Source organism: Bolinopsis microptera, chromosome 7, assembly GCF_026151205.1.
Source record: "Bolinopsis microptera isolate Bmic1 chromosome 7, MBARI_Bmic_1.0, whole genome shotgun sequence".
Taxonomy (NCBI): Eukaryota; Metazoa; Ctenophora; class Tentaculata; order Lobata; family Bolinopsidae; genus Bolinopsis; species Bolinopsis microptera.
Window position 1 is genome coordinate 18,615,126 of NC_087078.1, and position 19,639 is coordinate 18,634,764.

At 38.8% G+C, this 19,639-nt stretch overlaps 2 protein-coding genes across 2 annotated transcripts; one reads left to right on the forward strand and one right to left on the reverse strand.

Annotated features, from left to right (window-relative positions):
• Positions 1–1,760: 1,760 nt before the first annotated feature.
• Positions 1,761–6,175, forward strand: LOC134818106 (uncharacterized). The gene is made up of 5 exons (XM_063827525.1): positions 1,761–2,530; positions 2,733–2,867; positions 3,035–3,140; positions 3,429–3,533; positions 5,613–6,175. The coding sequence occupies exons 1-5, from the start codon at positions 1,889–1,891 to the stop codon at positions 5,762–5,764; spliced, it is 1,140 nt and encodes a 379-aa protein (XP_063683595.1). The 5' UTR covers positions 1,761–1,888; the 3' UTR covers positions 5,765–6,175.
• Positions 6,176–12,570: 6,395 nt separating this feature from the next.
• Positions 12,571–16,555, reverse strand: LOC134818029 (alpha-1A adrenergic receptor-like). The gene is made up of 7 exons (XM_063827440.1): positions 16,053–16,555; positions 15,606–15,786; positions 15,332–15,434; positions 14,821–14,950; positions 14,582–14,714; positions 14,229–14,371; positions 12,571–13,457 (listed from the first exon to the last, which is right to left on the reverse strand). The coding sequence occupies exons 1-7, from the start codon at positions 16,192–16,194 to the stop codon at positions 12,895–12,897; spliced, it is 1,395 nt and encodes a 464-aa protein (XP_063683510.1). The 5' UTR covers positions 16,195–16,555; the 3' UTR covers positions 12,571–12,894.
• Positions 16,556–19,639: the final 3,084 nt, after the last annotated feature.

A 19,639-nucleotide genomic window follows, 5' to 3' on the forward strand; every position in this document is an offset into this window, starting at 1 on the left:
TTAATCATGATCTACCGCCGTAACCACCGCCGTAACCACCGCCGTAACCACTGCCGTAACCACCGCCGTAACCACCGCCGTAACCACCGCCGTAACCACTGCCGTAACCACTGCCGTAACCACCGCCGTAACCACCGCCGTAACCACTGCCGTAACCACCGCCGTAACCACTGTCCCGCTAAAACTGGAACAAAAGAGTGATGCATGATGGTGGTTGGATTATGCCGCAAGGTCAAGTGCTCGATCTGAACATGTGCTTAGCTTATCGGAATAAGGTGTACCTCTCACGTGATCACGTGATCAAAGTGTAAGCTAGAAACTATTCTGATGGGTTCTGATGAACACTTAGTCCATTTTGTGACCAGTTTAAAACCAGTGATCAAACTGAAGTACAACTTTATCATCTCCCAGGTCTAAGTGTAATATTCGATATTTCTTCCAGTGACTTTTTCAGGGAACCTTGGCAGATTAAAGGGTGTACTACCGTTTGAGGTAACTGCCTGGAACAATGTCAGGTAACCATTGCTAATCGACCGAATTTACTAGACCAGATTAGTTACCACTGATTATGGGAAAAACTCTCGGGTCTTCTGCCTGATTGAGTAATCACCACCCAATCATTTAGAGATTTAACAGACTATTTACAAAACAGGCAATCAAGTCCTTGATGAAATACCGTAGAATGGGGGAACTTCGCCATGTTTTACAGCTATTTCATGTTATGTAGAAAATACGACACGAGTACTTGAAAAAGTTTATAGCTCATATGAACAGGATTGGTAAAGCAAATGTTTTCGTATGAACCACATCAGCCAGGCATAAATAGTCAGCTAGATTGGTGCCACTGAAATCAGGGCGAAGTTACCCTGCAATATGGGGTAACTTCGCCATTCTGAAACAATACCATATTCGGTGCTAAGCACCATACCACTCGAAACTCAATTATATTTCCTTGATATACCTGCCAATTTTACTTATCTAGCTCTAGCCTGCGTGTTACAATGGGCAATTTGGTCGCCGGGGTAACATCGCCATGCTGTGGGTAACATCGCCGGGATGAAGTAGAAATGTAGTCGAACTTCGCCAATACACGTGCGTGACTTTGCCAGCCGCGCGCGAATTTCGCGCCAAACTTCGCCGAACAGATGGGATCAGAAGAGGGTAACTTCGCCACACACAAATTTGAAAACTTTATAATATCAGTTGTGTGCATCATGGCTAACTAAATTCGCCCTTAAATGAACAGGACATATGCTAATGATGTCACACAGAATTTATTAAGGATATAATTGTAAAATATGGGAAATATGCAAGCAGGAAATTTTAGCCACTTTATTGCATTATTTCATGTTGCCTGAGTTTAATTAACATCGTAAACGTTTATTTTTGAATAGGAATACCTTTATAACCATTTGTTCAACACAATACTATACAAAAACTCGATCTCCTAACAATTCAACACAGTAAAATGATTATTTGAAAAATAGTGGCGAAGTTCCCCGACACGGCGATTTTACCCCAATCTACGGTAACGGGTCTCGATAAAACTAGCTCATTGCAATTTCGTCTCAGCCCACTTAGATACAGTTTCTAACCTTACCATCAATATTCGTCACTTAATCACGCACAGCTCAGTGATTGGTCACCGTCTACCACCTCCACCCTGACCTGAGCTCTGATTGGTTGACTTCTCCCTCCAGCTCCCTAATTGGACGAGCGTGGTCACGTGGTCACGTGATAGTGTGCACGTCACTGGAGAAGAGTGTACACGCGTTATTCCCCTCTTAAGCTGCTGAACCCTCTCACTTCTTACTTAGCTCTAATCGATTACCTACTGAAGTGTTTTACCGTTAGTTATAGATTCAGTTTGAAAGTTCTTGGATTTGTTATGGCTTCAGTTGATTTCAGTTCCGGGAGTTTGTCTCCCAGTATGTCCCGCATTCATTGGGATTCGTCCCGGTCAGACACCTCTGGAGACAGCAGGATGAACTTTGATATATCAGATGGACCAGTTTTGTTGATATTGCCTGATCTTTCTGTTCCGAGTATTTTGAGGAGCCCCGCCAGAAGATTCACCAGATTCCGTGTTGATTCTCCCCAAACACCTTCCTTCAATAGAATGAAGACATCCTGTTGCAGAATTACTCCTGACATGCCCCGCAGATCATCCACTCCTTCTCGGAGAGTTGGAACCCCTCGATCTGATTGTGCACCCAGGACCGGCCCTCTTCGTCAGTTCCCGTCCCCGCTATTCTGTTCTTCTCCAACTCGACCTATTCCCCTCTGCCTGGGTACACCCGCTTCAACTCCTCACTGTCCCAGCCCGATAAGAATCAAACTCACCAGGACATCTGATCAATCTTACCTCGAGGATAAAGCTGGACCACTACTTGAGGAAGATGAGTGTGTTGTGAGGATAGCTGGGAGAGATGAGTGTGTTGTGAGGATAGCTGGGAGGAGACTGTTTGAGTCTGGATGCTCGCTGTCTTATACTTCTCCCGTTCATAACAGATCAAAAGCTAAAGATCAGGTTTGTGATTAATATTGAAACCAATGTTTTTGTTTATACAGCTCTTTATTAAATCCCGTTTTGATTTTGATCTACCGATAATATCCCTGCACCCAAACGGCAAAGTCTAATCCAAGAAAACATCATAAAGTTCATGGCTTTTTTGTGGATCTCTTCTGTTTTAATTCCTAATAAAATTGTTTTAATTTAACCTCCCCTACAGATCGGATTGTTGACCTTCATCCTGGATACGGAATGTAGCAAGCACAGTGCAGACCTCACCCCCGAAAGCTATTCTGACGAAGAATCCTACCCCTCATCTTATCCCTCATGCTCCCGTCTCATCGACGCAACTCAGGTAACACAGCTTCGCAATTACTTAATTTATATTGATTACTTTATTGTATGTTCAATTTTTTAAGGACAGTTTAAATAGTTTAAATGAATATCTATGGAAATGAATCATCTAATCCTTTAAATCTAACATGTTCATTGTTCATGAAATATAACTGTCGTTTCCTTCAGGATAGTGTCAATCCCAAGAAAGAGAAGGAGGAAGTCTCCCTCTCCAACTCGTGTAACAGCCTACTCGCAAAGTACCCTCACTTGTTCTCTTCCATGATCGGATCAGGTCAGTTTCGTTCGATTTGCGATCTTCAAGTCTCAGTGGCATTTTCAAATTATTAGATACCATGTTTCGTCACGTGATCAAATTTCAATCGTCATTTCGCATGCTGATCTGAGTTTGAACTTACTCACAACTCATTTCCGTTCAACCGTCAAATTACCATGTGTTAATTGCCTTGTGTTAATTGCTTTGTGTGAAAATGAAATTAGCTTTCGTGTAGCTGTGTGACATACAGCTGAGGTCAGGTGTTCATGTGAAGTATGTTTGTGAAGTTTAAACCCGGATGTTCAGGTGACAGAAGTCCAGCTCAGAGTAGCCCTGTGGGAACCGGTCAGAATCTGATCAGGGACACTAAAAGGAAAAGGGAGGGACTTGGTCCAGATCTTACACTTCACGGTAAGAATTCAAATCCTCGTCATAGTTTTATTATAACCCTTTAATTCGTGACCCGTCAATTCTGTGCATACACCTTGATGCAGACGGTCTTGGACTCGATTAGACAACAATTAAGGGGCTTAAAGGTAGTTTAAAACTGGCTTTCAGAGTTAAAGATGGAATAATTCCCACTAGATAATAGTGTACCAAAATCATAATCTAATTTGGTTTGAGACTCTGGTAAGAAGCCTCTCAGCAGCACTATTTTGTCACTGTGTAGCATTACTGAACATTGATTTTGGGTTGTAGACAGGGCGAGGTGACCAACTGTTTTACTATTTCATTTCGAGAACCCCAGCCCACATGATCTACTCTCTTAGAAACCCAACACGTTTTTAATTTTATCACATATTCCATATAAATAAACGTACTGTGATCCTGTGATAAAGCTGGTTAATTGCCAAGATTGCGTCTCGGGTTATGTGTAATTGGTACAACACCCTGATAGAACTGCATGCTGCTCCCTGTCATAATATCACATGATCATGTTATGTCATAACGACCAGGGTGTAAGATGAATTTAATTGATATCATAGGAGTATAACGAGATTTAAAAAAAAACATAAATTCTTGTAACCTTGCCGTTGAAGTCATTACAAATTTATAGCTTCCTAGGTCGGAAACCGCCCCTAGGTTTTATGACCACGAAATTTTCAACACGCCCCTTTTGAAATTTGAGAGTTTGGCCACAAACTCCCTGCATGCTCCCACAAACTCCCTGCATGCTCCCACAAACTCCCTGCATGCTCCCACAAACTCCCTGCATGCTCCCACAAACTCCCTGCATGCTCCCACAAACTCCCTACATGCTCCCAGATCAATTACGAAAGCTCACTAAAAACTTCCGGGTTTTATATCTTGCTATTTTGAAGCTAGAGCCCCCTATTCTTATCATACACTTATACCGGCTCCTCGGAGCAGACAAAGATAACAAGGTCTAGACTGATAAGCTTTACACGTGTAGTCTAAAGTCTAAAAGATAATCTCAGCGTGAAATGAACAATGGTTGTTGAGCAGGGGTTGATTTCGTACACCCCCTTGGCATTTATGGATCATAAAGTTGAAAAATATCCTGAATTTGTTAAAGCACTCCCTTCATCACGTACTTTAAATAAAATCTAACGTTGAGCCGTTCTGTGAACTTTGTTTGAATGTACGTGTGTTTACTGTTTCCGGGTTTTTGTAAGAATGAAGAAACAAGGTACTCAAAATAAAGTTTGCTTTAGTTTAAGAGCAGATCTAAGAAGTTCAAGTTCAAGACCAGGTCTAGTATAGACCAGTTTAAGTTTAAGACCAGATCTAAGAACTTGCATCACATTGCCAGGTGATAACACTCATCTTCTAACATTTCCTGAAAAATGTAAATCTTGCGACACGTCGCTCTGCAAAGAAGTTTTACTCACGGACACCTCAGGGTGAATGTGTGTGCTATTCTGCATGAGTCAGTATTGAGGTGCACTAATGATTACAATTGTCTAGGAGGTCATTGTCCTATGAGTCATTGTTCCGTGCATACTGTTACGAGCATTGATACTCAACTTTCTTTATTGTCCCTCTTTTACTGCTCAATTTTCCCGCATGTTACATTACACTACTGTCAACTTAGAGGCCTGAGGGTTAATACTTCCGGTATCCCAATCACTCAACCGTGGCAATATGACAAAGACCCCTGAAAATACTAGAAAATGTGATCCTAAATGGGGTCAGTTAGCGGTAACTGACAGCTCTGGTCTAGTACAGTGCCACTATCTACGCGAGGTAGTGATACTCTTGGTCACTAATTAGGGTAGGAGTTATAAAAAAGAGTCTGGAACTGTCTGGATTAGTTGATACCAACGTGAATAGAAAATAATATTCAGTTAAACGAGATCACATTCATTTAGGATTTAATTGATTTCATTGAAGGCTCTCGATCAATTATATTATTTTGTAGTTCTCACACGAGAGGTACTATAATTGACTAATCAGTATGATATTCCCATAGACTTTATCATGCTCACTAATCAAATTAAACCCGAAGTCATCATATCACTATTTCAGATGCGAAGAAAATCCGAGGAGCTGATGAAAAGAAGCAGAAACTGAAATCCCTGCTGACGAGCCTGTTTGTGAAGAAAACAGAAAAGAGAAAACAGAGGAGCAGACTCGTGACTCCCTACAGAAGTTCTGCTCACATCAGATCTAAGGTCTGAGAAGCTGGGCATGTAAAACCCTGTGCGACAGCGGGGATTGGTCTATGATTACCTGTTTCAAGACATCCGTTAGAAGAAGAAAATCTGTTAGAAGAAGGACATGGAATGGTAAATTTCTGGAGACTCATCACTCATATAAGAAACTGAGAATATCGATGTGTGACGAAAATAGGGTTGTAACGAAGAAACCATAAACAATGCTTTGAGCCCTCACTATTTACTGATTTATTCCACATTATAATCTTGATTCTTGTGAAATTTCGAGTCCATTGTGTCCGTTATTATAGTTGAACTAAATATGTGGCTTCTCATTGAATATAACATGATTGTATCAATGTTCTTGGATTGAAATGTGAAGGTCATTTGTTTCATTTTATACTGTCAACATATGATCTTTTGAAATTTGTTTTCAAAAATTCAGTGTCATCTTGAATTCTTTTGCTTAAACATTTAGGCTTAACCACTCCTTATATGAACCAATCGGCCCTAAAGGTCACAGTTAGCAAAATGTCACAAAAGCGTGTCACTTTGAGTGACGGATAGGATTAGAAAAGTGGAAAGTAGTACCTATTTAGTAAAGTAGTACCTATTTAGCACAGTGTGAGGTTCTGACGCCCAAGGGTCACCCAACTCGCATGGATTTTAGTGTTCTCATATAATTTGCCAACTCACATTAAAATGACACGTTCCCTATAATGGTTTCATGAAAGGAAAAGTACCGAACAATCAAAACTCCCGTTAAGGACGATCAACAAATATACAATATTATACATACAAATTCAATGTACAAATTCAATGTTAATAGAGATTAATTTAAAAACATCTAAATTCAAACCGTTAACGATAATGCAAAATTTTTGTTTCCAGCACAAGTTATGTCTGCTATTACCTCGACTACATTCGATTGTCAACTGATATCGACCAGCGGACGATTCGCAATGTTCATGTTATTGAGATCGATTGTAACTTGTGAGTGAGGATAATGTCTTAAATTTATTCTCGATCCTTTTCACTTGCTTCCTTGAGATCCTTCGATAAAGTGGCCATTAAGAAATGGTCACAGAATTTCAATAATTGGGGCAGGACTCCCTAGGAACATCATATTCAGCTTCTCTTGCCGAAGTCGATGCGCTTGCCTGACTAGTCCATGTAGTATAAGTTGCCCTACTACCGTAAGTTAAGCTACGCTTTTTTACCAACCTTGCTCTAATTCTACTGTGAAGAATCAGAGCTGAAAAACAGTAGAGAACAGTAAAGACCGTGGTGAAAATGAGCAGGTTTAAAGGTTGCCTTGTCGCTGGGATAATACAACATACAGATGACCACAACCCCTGGGCAATCACCAAGGAAGTGTATTTAAACTCGTTGGACCATATCGTAGAGACACAATAGAGGGTCTCACATGTTAGCAGGCCACACCCGGCACCCAGGAACAAACCTGAGAAGGGCACCAAGAAAAGCAAGCTCTGGACGGTGATGAAGGTGTGCTCAGATACACAGTTCCTGGGCAGTGAAAGTCCCAACACCAGGAATCCTGCTATCATGAGAGTTGCAAGGATTGCTGAGTAGGAGGCGTATACTCCGCCTTTTACAGCTGCGTACACGCTGAACCCGGAGAATGCTAATCCGAACGCTATGACTGATTCAGCTTGTAGGTTTAAACTGAATGAGCATGTTGAGAATAGTGTGAAGATGACGCTGCTGATTAGTCCGAAATAAAGGATTATCACCACCAAAGGGATTTGGTCTTTAAGCCCGATCGGTATCCTTGTCGGACGTTTTATCATCAAACTGGTGGTTTCTGTTCCTTGATCCAGATCAGTTTCTGTTTCTGTTTCTTGATCAGTTTCTGTCACTGTTATCCATCCCAGTTTCTTGAAGATGACATTTGTTGAGAGGATTGCTACTCCCAAAATGAAAAGTACGAGGCTTGCCGTGTTAAGGTGTGTCTTGTAAACCTGAAATGTAAATTTGATTAACATTGCTAAGAATTTATTACTCCTTTCCACCTTCTTAAATTAAATCTAACTTTCATAAAACAAGCTCCTATCACCTGTTGCTTGCTAGAAGGTGCATGTCATCGATAAACGGTCTGCTCCGCCCTTTGTCATGAGCACAAGCACATAATACTTTAATGAGATGATATCAACAAATCAACAGTTAGGTTAAGTGTCATCAAAATAATCCATTAGAACGATCTATGATCTACTTTCTTGGTCGACGATAACTAACAATGAAATGCTAATTGTCGCCGGACCACCGTTTTCACAATTTCTTCATGGAATCTCGAAAACAGTGGACTAGACCCAGAATGCCTAAATAAAAGTACACACCTCTTCTTGCTGACGAGGAAAACAGATTAATTTCATGAAACCGTGAAGAGTGAACCCAAACCCAAGGCAGACGGAGTATATTCCAAAATTAGAGGTAAGCACTTTATTCTTCTTCTTCGTCTTCTCCTGACTTTTCTCTACGATTATGTGGATCAAAGAGAGAAAGGTTAGAGCATAGCCAGACCCCAAACAGAAACCTGAAAATGGAACTTGTTAGTTCCTTGGGGTCAGCTAATTTATTTAAAAAACATAACGTTAGTAAATAACCAGCTATTGGTAATTTTTTTGTTTGGAAGACTCTAAAAATGTTGTGGTGTTAGATAGTAGACACATATATTCAAATTAACGGGGAAAAGTTCTGCCAACTTACCAAAAAATATGTGAACTTTCGGAGGAAATATGTGAACCAACGACAGAAACGGTACTCCACACAAAACAATTCCAGCAGAGAAGATGAACTCTTTGGACAACGTCTTAAACAGCAAGGGAACCAAGGGAGCTACGCCTTTATGAATATATTGATTACTATCAAAGTTTTTAAGTATTAAGTATTCCGATTTGGAATCATTTATTGATAAGATAAATTCAGATTTAGATGCAGTCAACTACATTTATGTACTTGACTGCATCTTTATAAACTCTTGGAACTCTAAGTCTTCATGGAACTGTGCTAACCTGTTTGTGTGATGTAAACTGTCAAATATGTGATCTGTTGCAAGCTGATCCCACCAACGGACAATGAGTCGATAACACTGTAGGTCTAGAAATAATTTAGAAAATATCAGATTATAACAAAATAGTTGCCGGCTTGTACCCGATTTATAACTGAATAAATGATTCCAGCAAAAATAATTATCATCACGCAAAGAGCCGTTTCGAAAAATGTAAATTTAACCACTTTAAAATTGATCAGTCCAATATCTGGAAATTGATTCTTAATCTTATGAATAACTAACCATAACTTAAATAGAATCGTACTTACGAAAGGTTGCAAGCTGAGCGGGAGAAAGGTAGAAACATAAACTAATCCAAAACCGGAACAGAGTAGGACCACAACCAACTGAGATTTGTCCAGGAACATGTTCACCTGATTTGATATTTAATTTTAATGTCCGTTCAAAATGATGCCCGTTCACGCAATATCCGTTCAAATAACGTCCGATAAGGTAATAATATCTTTTATATTATCTGATGAACTGGTCTAAAAGTAAAAACAGGGACATCAAACGTAGTATTATACAATTTTGGAAGAATGACGATTTCTCAGAGATAGTGGGATATAAAGATTCAAGATGATATCAAATTAGTTATAGTATTCTTTAACTGCAATGGAACTGCAGTTAAAGCATTAAAAGTGTCACTTTGACTTTTAGCAAAAGCCACTATAGCATATTTTCGTATACTGATGAAGATGTGAACAAAATTTAAATTGGATCCGAACTTTTATTTTGAGTAGCAAAAGACAAAGTCTGATGCAAAGATTTGCTTCTTCTAGTTCTGTTCTATCAGGAAATGGAAACATTCCAAGATTTTATAACATGTCTTAATTGCTACAGTCAAAGTCAGTTAACAGTATTCCACTATATCATGGACTTCAATTTCCTCAGCATGATTAAGTAAAAATAAGCTTACTTAACTACGGAGATTTTCATCGCGAACATTTTTGACAAAATCCGAATTTTTGACGAAACTATATCAAAAGTAGAATGAATAGCGATAATTATATTTCCATTTTACGCAGGCGAATGATAATCTCAAGCCCGCCTATCTTTTCTTTACTGATTTCTCAGTATTTTAGGTTGACAGCAGAATTTCTGAGAATCAGATTAGTGATTTGCGCTTCTGGAGAATAGTACGTCTTCCAATCACTGATCAATATTAAAATTAAAACGATTTGACATCGGTTAAAAAAAATCAATTTTAAAACGGCATGGCGGATTTGAGCCATGAAATTCCAATTCAATATTGAAATAAAAACGATTTGACATCGGTTAAATAAAAAAAAACGATAGCGGGTCTGAGCCACCGTACACATGTTAAAATTGTCCACAAATTTAGCTTTAACTTAGGGTAAAGTGGATTTTAGTGCGGGAGGAGGTCTAAATGACCAAAATCTGGCTTACGTGAACGATCTCTTACTTACGGGACACTATATAGGAGTAGGGACATGGGTCGGATCTCGGGCCCACTAGCTGTTTTGTATAGAGAGTAGAGACTAGAGAGGCTGGACATAGATGGTCAGCGTGACGCGGACGGTAGCATGAGGATTTAGGATGCTCTGCCTGCTTTTGGGGTCTTGCAACCCCGAAAGCTGGTATATCTTATCTAAAGTAATCGTGGTAAGTAATCGTGGAAACCGTTTTTCGGCCATATTTTCGAAAATAAGCATTTTAAGGTATATGTTGCTTTATAAGTTGTATATCATTATCAATATGGCTATTAAGCACATTTTGGTGTATTGGAATAGTCTCTACGACCTTCCTTGGCCAAAATACAAAAATTCGAGTGACCTCAAAACCCTAGAAAAGGGTGTGCCCCAAAACGCCCTCATTGCATTTAGTACAAAAATACAATGAAGTCCAAATGTTTTAAAGATCATCTAGAGAGGTGATAACCGTCGAGAAATCGCTTTTAACACGATCAAAAGCTAACGAATTGGCCTTTTAGAACTGTTGGTCTCCGACTACTAGGCGGATATGCCAAAAAGCACAGACATTATGAACTGCTGGTGGATTCGTGTAGTGTTATTGAGTCTCATTTAAATAAAATAATTATGAACTGCGTCAAGCCGGTAACCGTTTTTCGGCCATATTTCCGAAAATAAGCATTTTAAGGTATATGTTGCTTTATAAGTTGTAAATCAATATATAGTTATTGGGCACATTTTGGTGTATTGGAATAGTCTCTACGACCTTATTCCTGGACCAAAATACAAAAATTCGAGTGACCGCAAAACCCTAGAAAAGGGTGTGGCCCAAAACGCCTTCTTTGCATTTAGTACAAAAATGCTATGAAGTCCAAATGTTTTAAACATCATCTAGAGAGGTGATAACCGTCGAGAAATCGCTTTTAACACGAAAAGCCAACGAATTTCCGTTTAGTCTCGGACTATACGGACATTTTCATCGCGAAAATTTTTGACACAATCCGATTTTTTGACGAAACTATATCAACAGTAGAATGAATAGCGATCATTCTATTTACATTTTTCTTGACACACGCTGCACAAGAGGTGTTTTACGTAGGCCAATGATAATCTCAATTTCTGAGAATCAGATTAATGACAAGTGTGCATGCGATTCTGGAGAATAGTACGTTTTACAATCACTTAGATCTTATAATATATTTATATATATATATTTTTCTGGGCTGAGTTTCAGGGAAGCCTTTTAATTATTTAGCAAAAGAGGATTTGAAAGTTTCCATGAAATTTATTAAGTTAACTTCCTTGGCGAGCATGGAGCAGGTTCCGCTTTTACGCCGTGCCAGTATGTGTCGAACTGGAGTATGTGTCGAACTGGAGTACGTGTACGGAAATTGATCTCCTCTCTGTGGGATATTCACACGATATGATCAAGATATTAGGTAATTCCCGGAAGCAAAAGCTGCGCCATTCAGATACCAAGTTTCTCCGAAATTTGCCTGCAAACTGCAAAGTGCAATACAAAGAAATTTTCCCTAATTTCTTATGCTGTAACAATATGAATAACATTAACAATCTACTGATTTCAAGTTACGAATATGATCTGATTTGACCTTTTTCCGGTTGATATTTGCGGGAACCCGATTTCTTAGAAGTAGTAGTGGTAGCAAAATTACCATGTTCCGTGCTTTATAGGTCTAGGTATCACGGACCACGATCGTGGATCACGATCAGTTATTTAGGGCGTACTATAATACGTATTACGTGTATTTAATGCGACATTACAATATATTTTAACTTTCCGCTTGTCAATTTAAGAAAGATAACAATTTGTTTGACTAAAATGTTAATTAGATATAGCATGGTCTGCAACGGTCATCTAAAATCCACAAATAATTAGGACCCAAAGTTTGTATTCTCATGTAACTAATTGCATTATAATTTGGAGTATTTCAAATAAGCAGTAGGTATATGTTTTATCTTAAGTGCTGACTCTCAAGCTGTGTGGAGACACAACATGCAATCTAGTTTTACTGTTTGATCACGTGACAGCGTTACTGTAGGTGTTCTTACGCAAGGTAGGGCTGTTTTTAACTGTTTTTATTATTAATTAAGGTAGGGCTGTTTTTAACTGTTTTTATTGTTAATTAAGGTAGGGCTCTTTTTAACTGTTTTTATTGTTAATTAAGGTAGGGCTCTTTTTAACTGTTTTATCAATAATTATTAATTAAAAGATGAAGTACACTGCTAGTGCTTGGGTTCCTTCATTTCTTTTAAAATAGCGACAAAAAGTAACAAGTTAAGTGGTAGGAAAGGCATTGTCTGCAGTCGGAGGAGGTATTGATATTTTATTGTAGGAACCACCACTCGGGCGCACCGAATTGTCTGCAGAAATGACGCACACAGATTTTCAACAATGAACATGTCCATCAAAATTCAAATTGTTTTACATACAATGAAAGTTTGTAAATTACAATAAAAAAGAAACATTATGAATTGAAACTTCATATTCACGACAAAAGAACTAAAAAGCGTTTTTTTAGTGACGAGTATCAAAGTTTTCCGAAAGTAGACAGTCTCAAACATATCACTAATGAAAAACATCAAAATTTGAGACAAGCATCTCGTCAACAATCAACATCTCATGGTTCACATCAAATGGTGTTTTGTCTTATCTCAAAACAGTCATTATTGGTCTCCCACAGCTCCTCATAGTCATGACTCACGACACTAAACTCGGACATGACCGTGTTATCCCCAACACTGAACTCGGACTGAGACATGATTGTGTTTGTATCAGGTACACTGTACAAGTCGGATTGAGATAAGATTGTGTTATCAGTAACGGAAGAAATGGTCGGTGCTAGAACTTTCCTATTGATCGGTTGAGATTTCACCACACTGTTCTCATTGATGTGGGATAGGTTATGGATCTTTGTTAATGAGATTCTAGGAAGGGAGGAGGATGGTCGAGCTGCTGCACTTAAACGGGGGTTCTTCTGCAAAATTATAGCATTCGAAATATTCAAATGTTGGCGGTTCGTCCCGGTATCATTGTATTTAGTAAAGAACTTTGTCTTCTCCAAGACAGTCCCCCGGAAAGGTCTCAGAAGGAATTTCCGGAATGTTAGATTTGTGTGGAAGTATATGAGGGGGTTTAGGACACAGTGTAGAGAAGAGCTGAACTCCCCCCAGATTATCATTCCTCCAGTCACACCTGCAGATATTTAGTGTTAAGTTTCCGTCTCATCATTATTTCAACCCTTTTCTTTATAATTATTCGTTATCCTTCTCTAAAAAGGACAAACTTAACTTCATTTGAACAAATTCAGTGGCACTTTTTCATACCACTTAACATATTATCGTCATACAAAAACTCGCAAAACACAAACAACAAAAATCATTCCTTTGCATTCGAAGAATAAGATTGTTATATGAATGACATTGCTGCTAAGTGGTAAATGGAAACAATCTTTGACCGTCCAGTTCATTTATTCCGAAGAGAGCTTGTTTTCATGATTTTAAGATTTCATGCTGCCGAAACACTGCTTATCATATTATTCACTAGCAACACTCAAAAACTCATTGTAACTCAATCTCACTCCAAATTCTATTGTTGATCTCATCTCAGTGCTTTCATGAGGGGTGTGACAGCCCGGTCACGGAGCATCTTGTTCGCATAAAGGAGTAGAAACGGATTAACAAGACAATGAAGGGACGAGCTCATCTCCCCATACACTAAAAACTCTGGTGGCACTCCTGGTGATTTGAAATGGTGACATGGTTGGCTTGGTATTTTTGCGGCCCCATACTTGACATAACAGACTTTGTTTCTTACCTAAGATTCCAAAACCATGTTGAATTTAACTCGAATTTTTAACCAAAATTCACTACTAGCGATAACATTGAATCACAATATGCCATTGAACACTCTTTCGATAATTATTTTAATCTGACACCGATAGCTAAAAATATAATTCCAACTCACTGTTAGTAGCCTGATTGACCCCAGTGATAACAAGGAAAGGAAGGAAACACAGAATGAAGCTCCCCACCAGTATGAGTGTCGTGATGATGGCTTTACTACCCGGTTTACTGGTCCTTCCGCTCGATACCTGGCCTATATTCAGCCTGAAAGAAAACACAATTAAAAAGGCCTATATTCAGCCTGAAAGAAAACACAATTACGCTTCTAGAGAAAAGTTTAGACTCTCATCCATTAACCTATTTTGCATAAGAAATAAGCAGTTTTATGAAATTCAGCCAAGTAAAATATACGTTTGTGACATAAAACATTTGTGGAGAAGTAAGAAAAGCATTCAATTTAATCTTAAATCAAACCTTTTGCGTCTGCTTGATATGGCGATGTAGAGTATCTTAGAATAGATAAGAGTTATGAGTAACATAGGTATGGCTACGTAGATAATAGCAGCTATGCTTGACACACTTATTGTTGCGTTATCAGTGTGTAGATCTGAAAGTAAGTCATGAAATAACGAACATTATTTGAGTTAAGACTTGGGGTGGGAAAAGGAGAAGCTCAACGTTGGAACATATGTTTTTGAGACGTAATTTCTTACCGGCAATACACAGAGCCCGTATCGGGTCGTAGTGGAAGGGATTGTACCCAAAGAAGGGGAATATTTGCGGTGCTAACGAAACTATCCAGATGAACACACATGCTACCTTTCCTCGTGAGTCTGTTATCACCTGTAAAACGCATGATTATTGATTATTTATTTGGAACATAATATTTGAAATTCAATTCTTTGAGGCATTGCGAATTGATAAAATCGTTGACAAGCCTTCGTTTAATTATTATGTGACATGCATAAATTACCATGGTTAAATCATACTTATTTGAGGAAACTTGACAACTGAAATGTTTCAAACAGTCTAGTTTCAAACAGTATTAGTTCATTTTAACCCTGACTTATTGATTTATTATATGACGCTTTACCTCATACATCGGAAAAAGGAGTTACTGCGTGGTACTGGTCACTCCAACGACTAGGAGGAGACCTTTTCAAGAACAAGTACATGTAGTAACCTAAAAATCCAAACTATGGTGCTAAAAGTATAATGACTCACATCGTCAAACGGGTACATGATTACTATGACACGATGAATGCAGATCATGGTCATAAATAAGATTGCTGCTATCCGCAGATACGTTGCACAAACTGCTACAACCCTGAAAAAGAGCATTTTCTGATAATAAAAATTGAAAATGATCTTTTGGCAAATGATCAAACTTTTATAGCAAAAACGGAAAATATCTAGTCAGCACTTCATGAGTGATCAGTAAAGCCCTTCAATTTCAAAGAATATTTTCAAAACAAAAAGAACCTGAAGTAAAACAAACCAGCAAAATGTGGATCCCAGAATCCACTTATCGACAGCACTGCTGATAGCAGTAGCAGGAAATGTTATCAAACAGATAAGGAAATCACAGGAGGTCAGGTTGAAGATAAAGATGAGCATGACCGAGTCTAGACCTGCCCATCGTCTTTGTGTGATCAGCGCCATCAGTACCAACCCATTTCCTGGGTAGTAAGGTTCATTAATCATTTTGATTTTATCTCAGAAAGAGATAATTTTCTATAGCATTATGACTTTTAAAACTCACAGCTTTACAAAAGCTGACTCTTTATCTGCTCCTAACTTTATAACAAATCTTCAAACCAGATATATATCGTCAGCTCAAAAGTTCCACATAGAATACTTCAGATCGAATACTCCAGATCAAATACTCCAGATCGAATACTCCAGATCGAATACTTCAGATCAAATACTCCAGAAACAAACTCACCCAAGACTCCCAGGATAGTATAAAGACTCATCCCTACGGAGAGGAGAACCATCTCCTCTAGAGATCTGTTGCTGTGTCTACCCAGGGAGTTCTCCAGGTACTCCACGATGTGGACAGTTGTTCCGTTGTTGAGAAGGACCATGGTGGACCGGCTCTAGCTTTTCACTAATGTGAGATTAAATTGTAAAATCATTTTTGTTCTGCCTCGTCGACCCTTACTATGCTGACCCTATGTTTGAATTTTTGGCTCGAGTTACAAAGCTCAGGACAAGAAAAAATAAGATCAGAAACCTTTGACAGCAAACTTAAAGCCGTTGAAAATCTAAAACTCAAATTCGAGCCAATATTTTATGAATGTCGTTCGATAGTGGCCTACAAAGTACACATCATAATTTGTAAATAACGTAACTAAGACCCGACAACACTTGAGGTCACCAAATTTGATTAAACCGAACCATAATTAAATGGATTTTATGAATCATATGTCCCACGGGAGTGATTGATGAAATCTGGAAATTGAGCCGCAAAGAAATATATTTTCCAATTATAAGCCCAGCTGAACTGGAGACAAAAATCCTGCTTTCCCTCGCAACGAAGTTCAAGTTAACCTATCAGCAAGTCTATTTAAATCACATGCTGACAAAACTCCAGTTGGAAGCCCACAAGTTGTCTTCATTACTCCGAAGGGTGGTATGCAGTGAGTAGGATCAACACAGGTATAACCTGTTTAGTTAGCCACACAACACGCTACACAGTACACGAGACCTTACAAGTAACTCTGTTAGTAGACCCAACGACCGTGGGGATGGACAATCACCACTAAACAATCAACTAATCAGCAATCATGGCATTTCAGAATCTCTGAAACATCTTGTAGGTCTTGTACCAGATGTCTTCTTTTTCTAGATGGTAATGTATAAAATCATCACTGGGGATGAGAGTACTGCAAAATGAAGGATCACAGTGTGTTGTAACTTAAGCAGCGCCAACATTATGCTACCATAGAACGCTGTAAATTTGAAGGGTATTTTTAATTCACCTTCAGAAATTGTGTTATGTTACTATAGTTGGTATCTAAAAGGAACAATGCTCGTTTTTTAGAGAAGTAGAGAGGCGTGATACAGCCTTAGAAATTCAATAATACGAGGCCTAATGCTTATGGACCCCACCCAAATTGAATCAGGGACAAATGAAGGAGGTAATGGCCTTTTATATCGAACAGAAGCCTATCTAAGTCTTCATTTTTTCGATTTACTTTCATGCAAGTAAATAGCTTGTCAAATTTACAATAGAAATGATGGTCCAATTTTAAAGCCTTTATGGAGTCCAAGCAAATTATTTAACTGTGACGACAATCAATTAAATTAAAACGACAAAAAATAACTAAATTTGGTTCTCAGATTTGTTGAAACAGAAGCAAGAAATTTCGACATTAGTGACACTGACAGTTGAAGAAAAAACGGTCGGTCATTTGAAACGAAACTGTAAAAATAACGTCACAAAAAATTGTACTACTATCGCTAAAATTATAATTGTCATATTAACACGAATGGCCAATGGCATCACCAATTAACAAACATTTTTTTAAATTGGGACTTCTCGGCAGCTTTCAAACTTTTCGTCGTAATATCGTCAAATCAAAATCTTCGAATAGGGAGATAATTAAGAAATGCAATATCAATCCCACGTAAATAAATACAATTGCAACATTGCAATATTAAGCATGGTAGCATTGAGGATAGGTCTGATGTATAGATAATAATCTAATTAACTGCAGGTAAACAGGCGCTAAAATAGGCTGCATTTGCTGCTTCTACATTATATCGGTAATCTATTGGTTTGTATTACTGAATACTGTGAAAGGATAAGTGAGTGACTGAGTGTTAGTGTGGCAGTGGCAATTAATTAGTGGCAATTAATCACTTAATGAGAATATCTTAATTTCCGTCGCCAATTTCGCTCCAGAAGATCAAGGTGAGGTCATGCCTGAAGCTCAACTTTACTAAAGTTCTTGTCGTCGATACCATAATTAAATCTTATTCTGTGAAAGGGAACAAAATCTTCAGTCTGAGGAAAAAGCAGTCGGCATTTGTAAAGCCCAATACAACTTCGTGAGGTCAAGCGATTCAACAACTGCACATTGATCATTGATCATGCTTGGTTCATGCTTGGTTCTGATTGACTACCCACGCACCAAACTGTACGATATTGGTAGTAACCTAGCTATAATAACATAAACCCGCCACGCAAAGGGTTTATATAACAGATCATCCCGCGCTAGCGGGATGATCTGATAAACACATACGAGTGCGCGCAGCGCACGAGTTTTGTGTTAATATGTAATCCCGAAGCGCCAGCTGAGGGATTACATTTATTTAGCCCTGAGCGTGAAGTGTTTATGGATTATAATTATCTCCGGCGATTTCGACAAGGGATTTATACTTTAGAAGAGCTAGTGATAAAATAGTTTTTATTTCGGAATACGGGTCTGATTTTAGTAATATTTTCATTTCTGTTTGTGATGGTGATAACAAGTGATACGATAACGTTTAGAGCCCAGTTGTTGACTCTAACTGTACTGTCCGGAACACGATTGGAAAGCAGTTCATCAATCTGAATGTCAAACCGATCTGTCATAGTGGAGCAATAGCTTGAACGTTAGCAGGAACAAGAGCTGGAAGGAGAGCAAGCAAAACAATACTATTTTTAGGGCACGGACAAGGGTAGCTGGCTAGTCGCCAACTTCTCACGCCACGCGTTGGAGAAATTCCAAGAATTAGCTGCTTTGGCAACGTTCCCAGGAATTTGCGTGTAAAAGAAGTGGACGGTTACGATGTTTCATATCACGTGGTGCGCTTTGGTGTCACGTGGTATAGACTCGGCGTATGCTATTGGTGGCACGTGGTACGCACGTGACGCGCCCACGTGATCGCGCGTCTAACTGTTCTACTATTATCGAGTTCTAATCAGCAGTATCATTGATTATTGTAAGTAGGAGAATTGAATGATAAACATCAGTTACGACTAAAAAGCGGGCCGGGTTTATACAAATTTCCGGGGCGGGATGATATCACCTTGAGATGTTTATCTAACAGCGGGCCGGGCTGAGTGATAATATGATCCCGCGTCGAAATCCCGGAGATATTTATAAATAGTCCAGTAATATGGTTAATTGGTAATATAAAAATTGAACAACACATACCAGATACCTGCTGTATAACCTGGATGAACATTCTGGTGATTAACAAAGTTATAACTTCACCGCTACATCTTCATCACATGGAAGTTGGGTGAACAGCCCCATCTATCAATATCTTATTAGGCGGTGTGTACATCTGAACAGAATGGTGTAGATCATGTTTCCCTGGTCACAAAATAGACAGTCAATGGTTTACCATGTTGGTTTTACCACGTTACTAAGTTACCAGTTATCACGGTTACCAGGTTACCAGTTATCACGGTTATCAGGTTACCAGTTATCACGGTTACCAGGTTACCAGTTATCACGGTTATCAGGTTACACGTTATCATGGTTACCAGGTTACCAGTTATCACGGTTACCAGGTTACCAGTTATCACGGTTACCA

Excerpts from the sequence above, each read along its gene's own strand:
- LOC134818106 (XM_063827525.1), top strand. The coding sequence starts at position 1,889 with ATGGCTTCAGTTGATTTCAGTTCCGGGAGTTTGTCTCCCAGTATGTCC. Across the intron at positions 2,868-3,034 it reads GTCTCATCGACGCAACTCAG|GATAGTGTCAATCCCAAGAA; the intron begins GTAACACAGCTT and ends CGTTTCCTTCAG. Across the intron at positions 3,534-5,612 it reads TCCAGATCTTACACTTCACG|ATGCGAAGAAAATCCGAGGA; the intron begins GTAAGAATTCAA and ends TCACTATTTCAG.
- LOC134818029 (XM_063827440.1), bottom strand. The coding sequence starts at position 16,194 with ATGGTCCTTCTCAACAACGGAACAACTGTCCACATCGTGGAGTACCTG. Across the intron at positions 14,951-15,331 it reads TCATGTACCCGTTTGACGAT|GTGATAACAGACTCACGAGG; the intron begins GTGAGTCATTAT and ends TGCGTTTTACAG. Across the intron at positions 14,372-14,581 it reads ATATCAAGCAGACGCAAAAG|GCTGAATATAGGCCAGGTAT; the intron begins GTTTGATTTAAG and ends GTTTTCTTTCAG.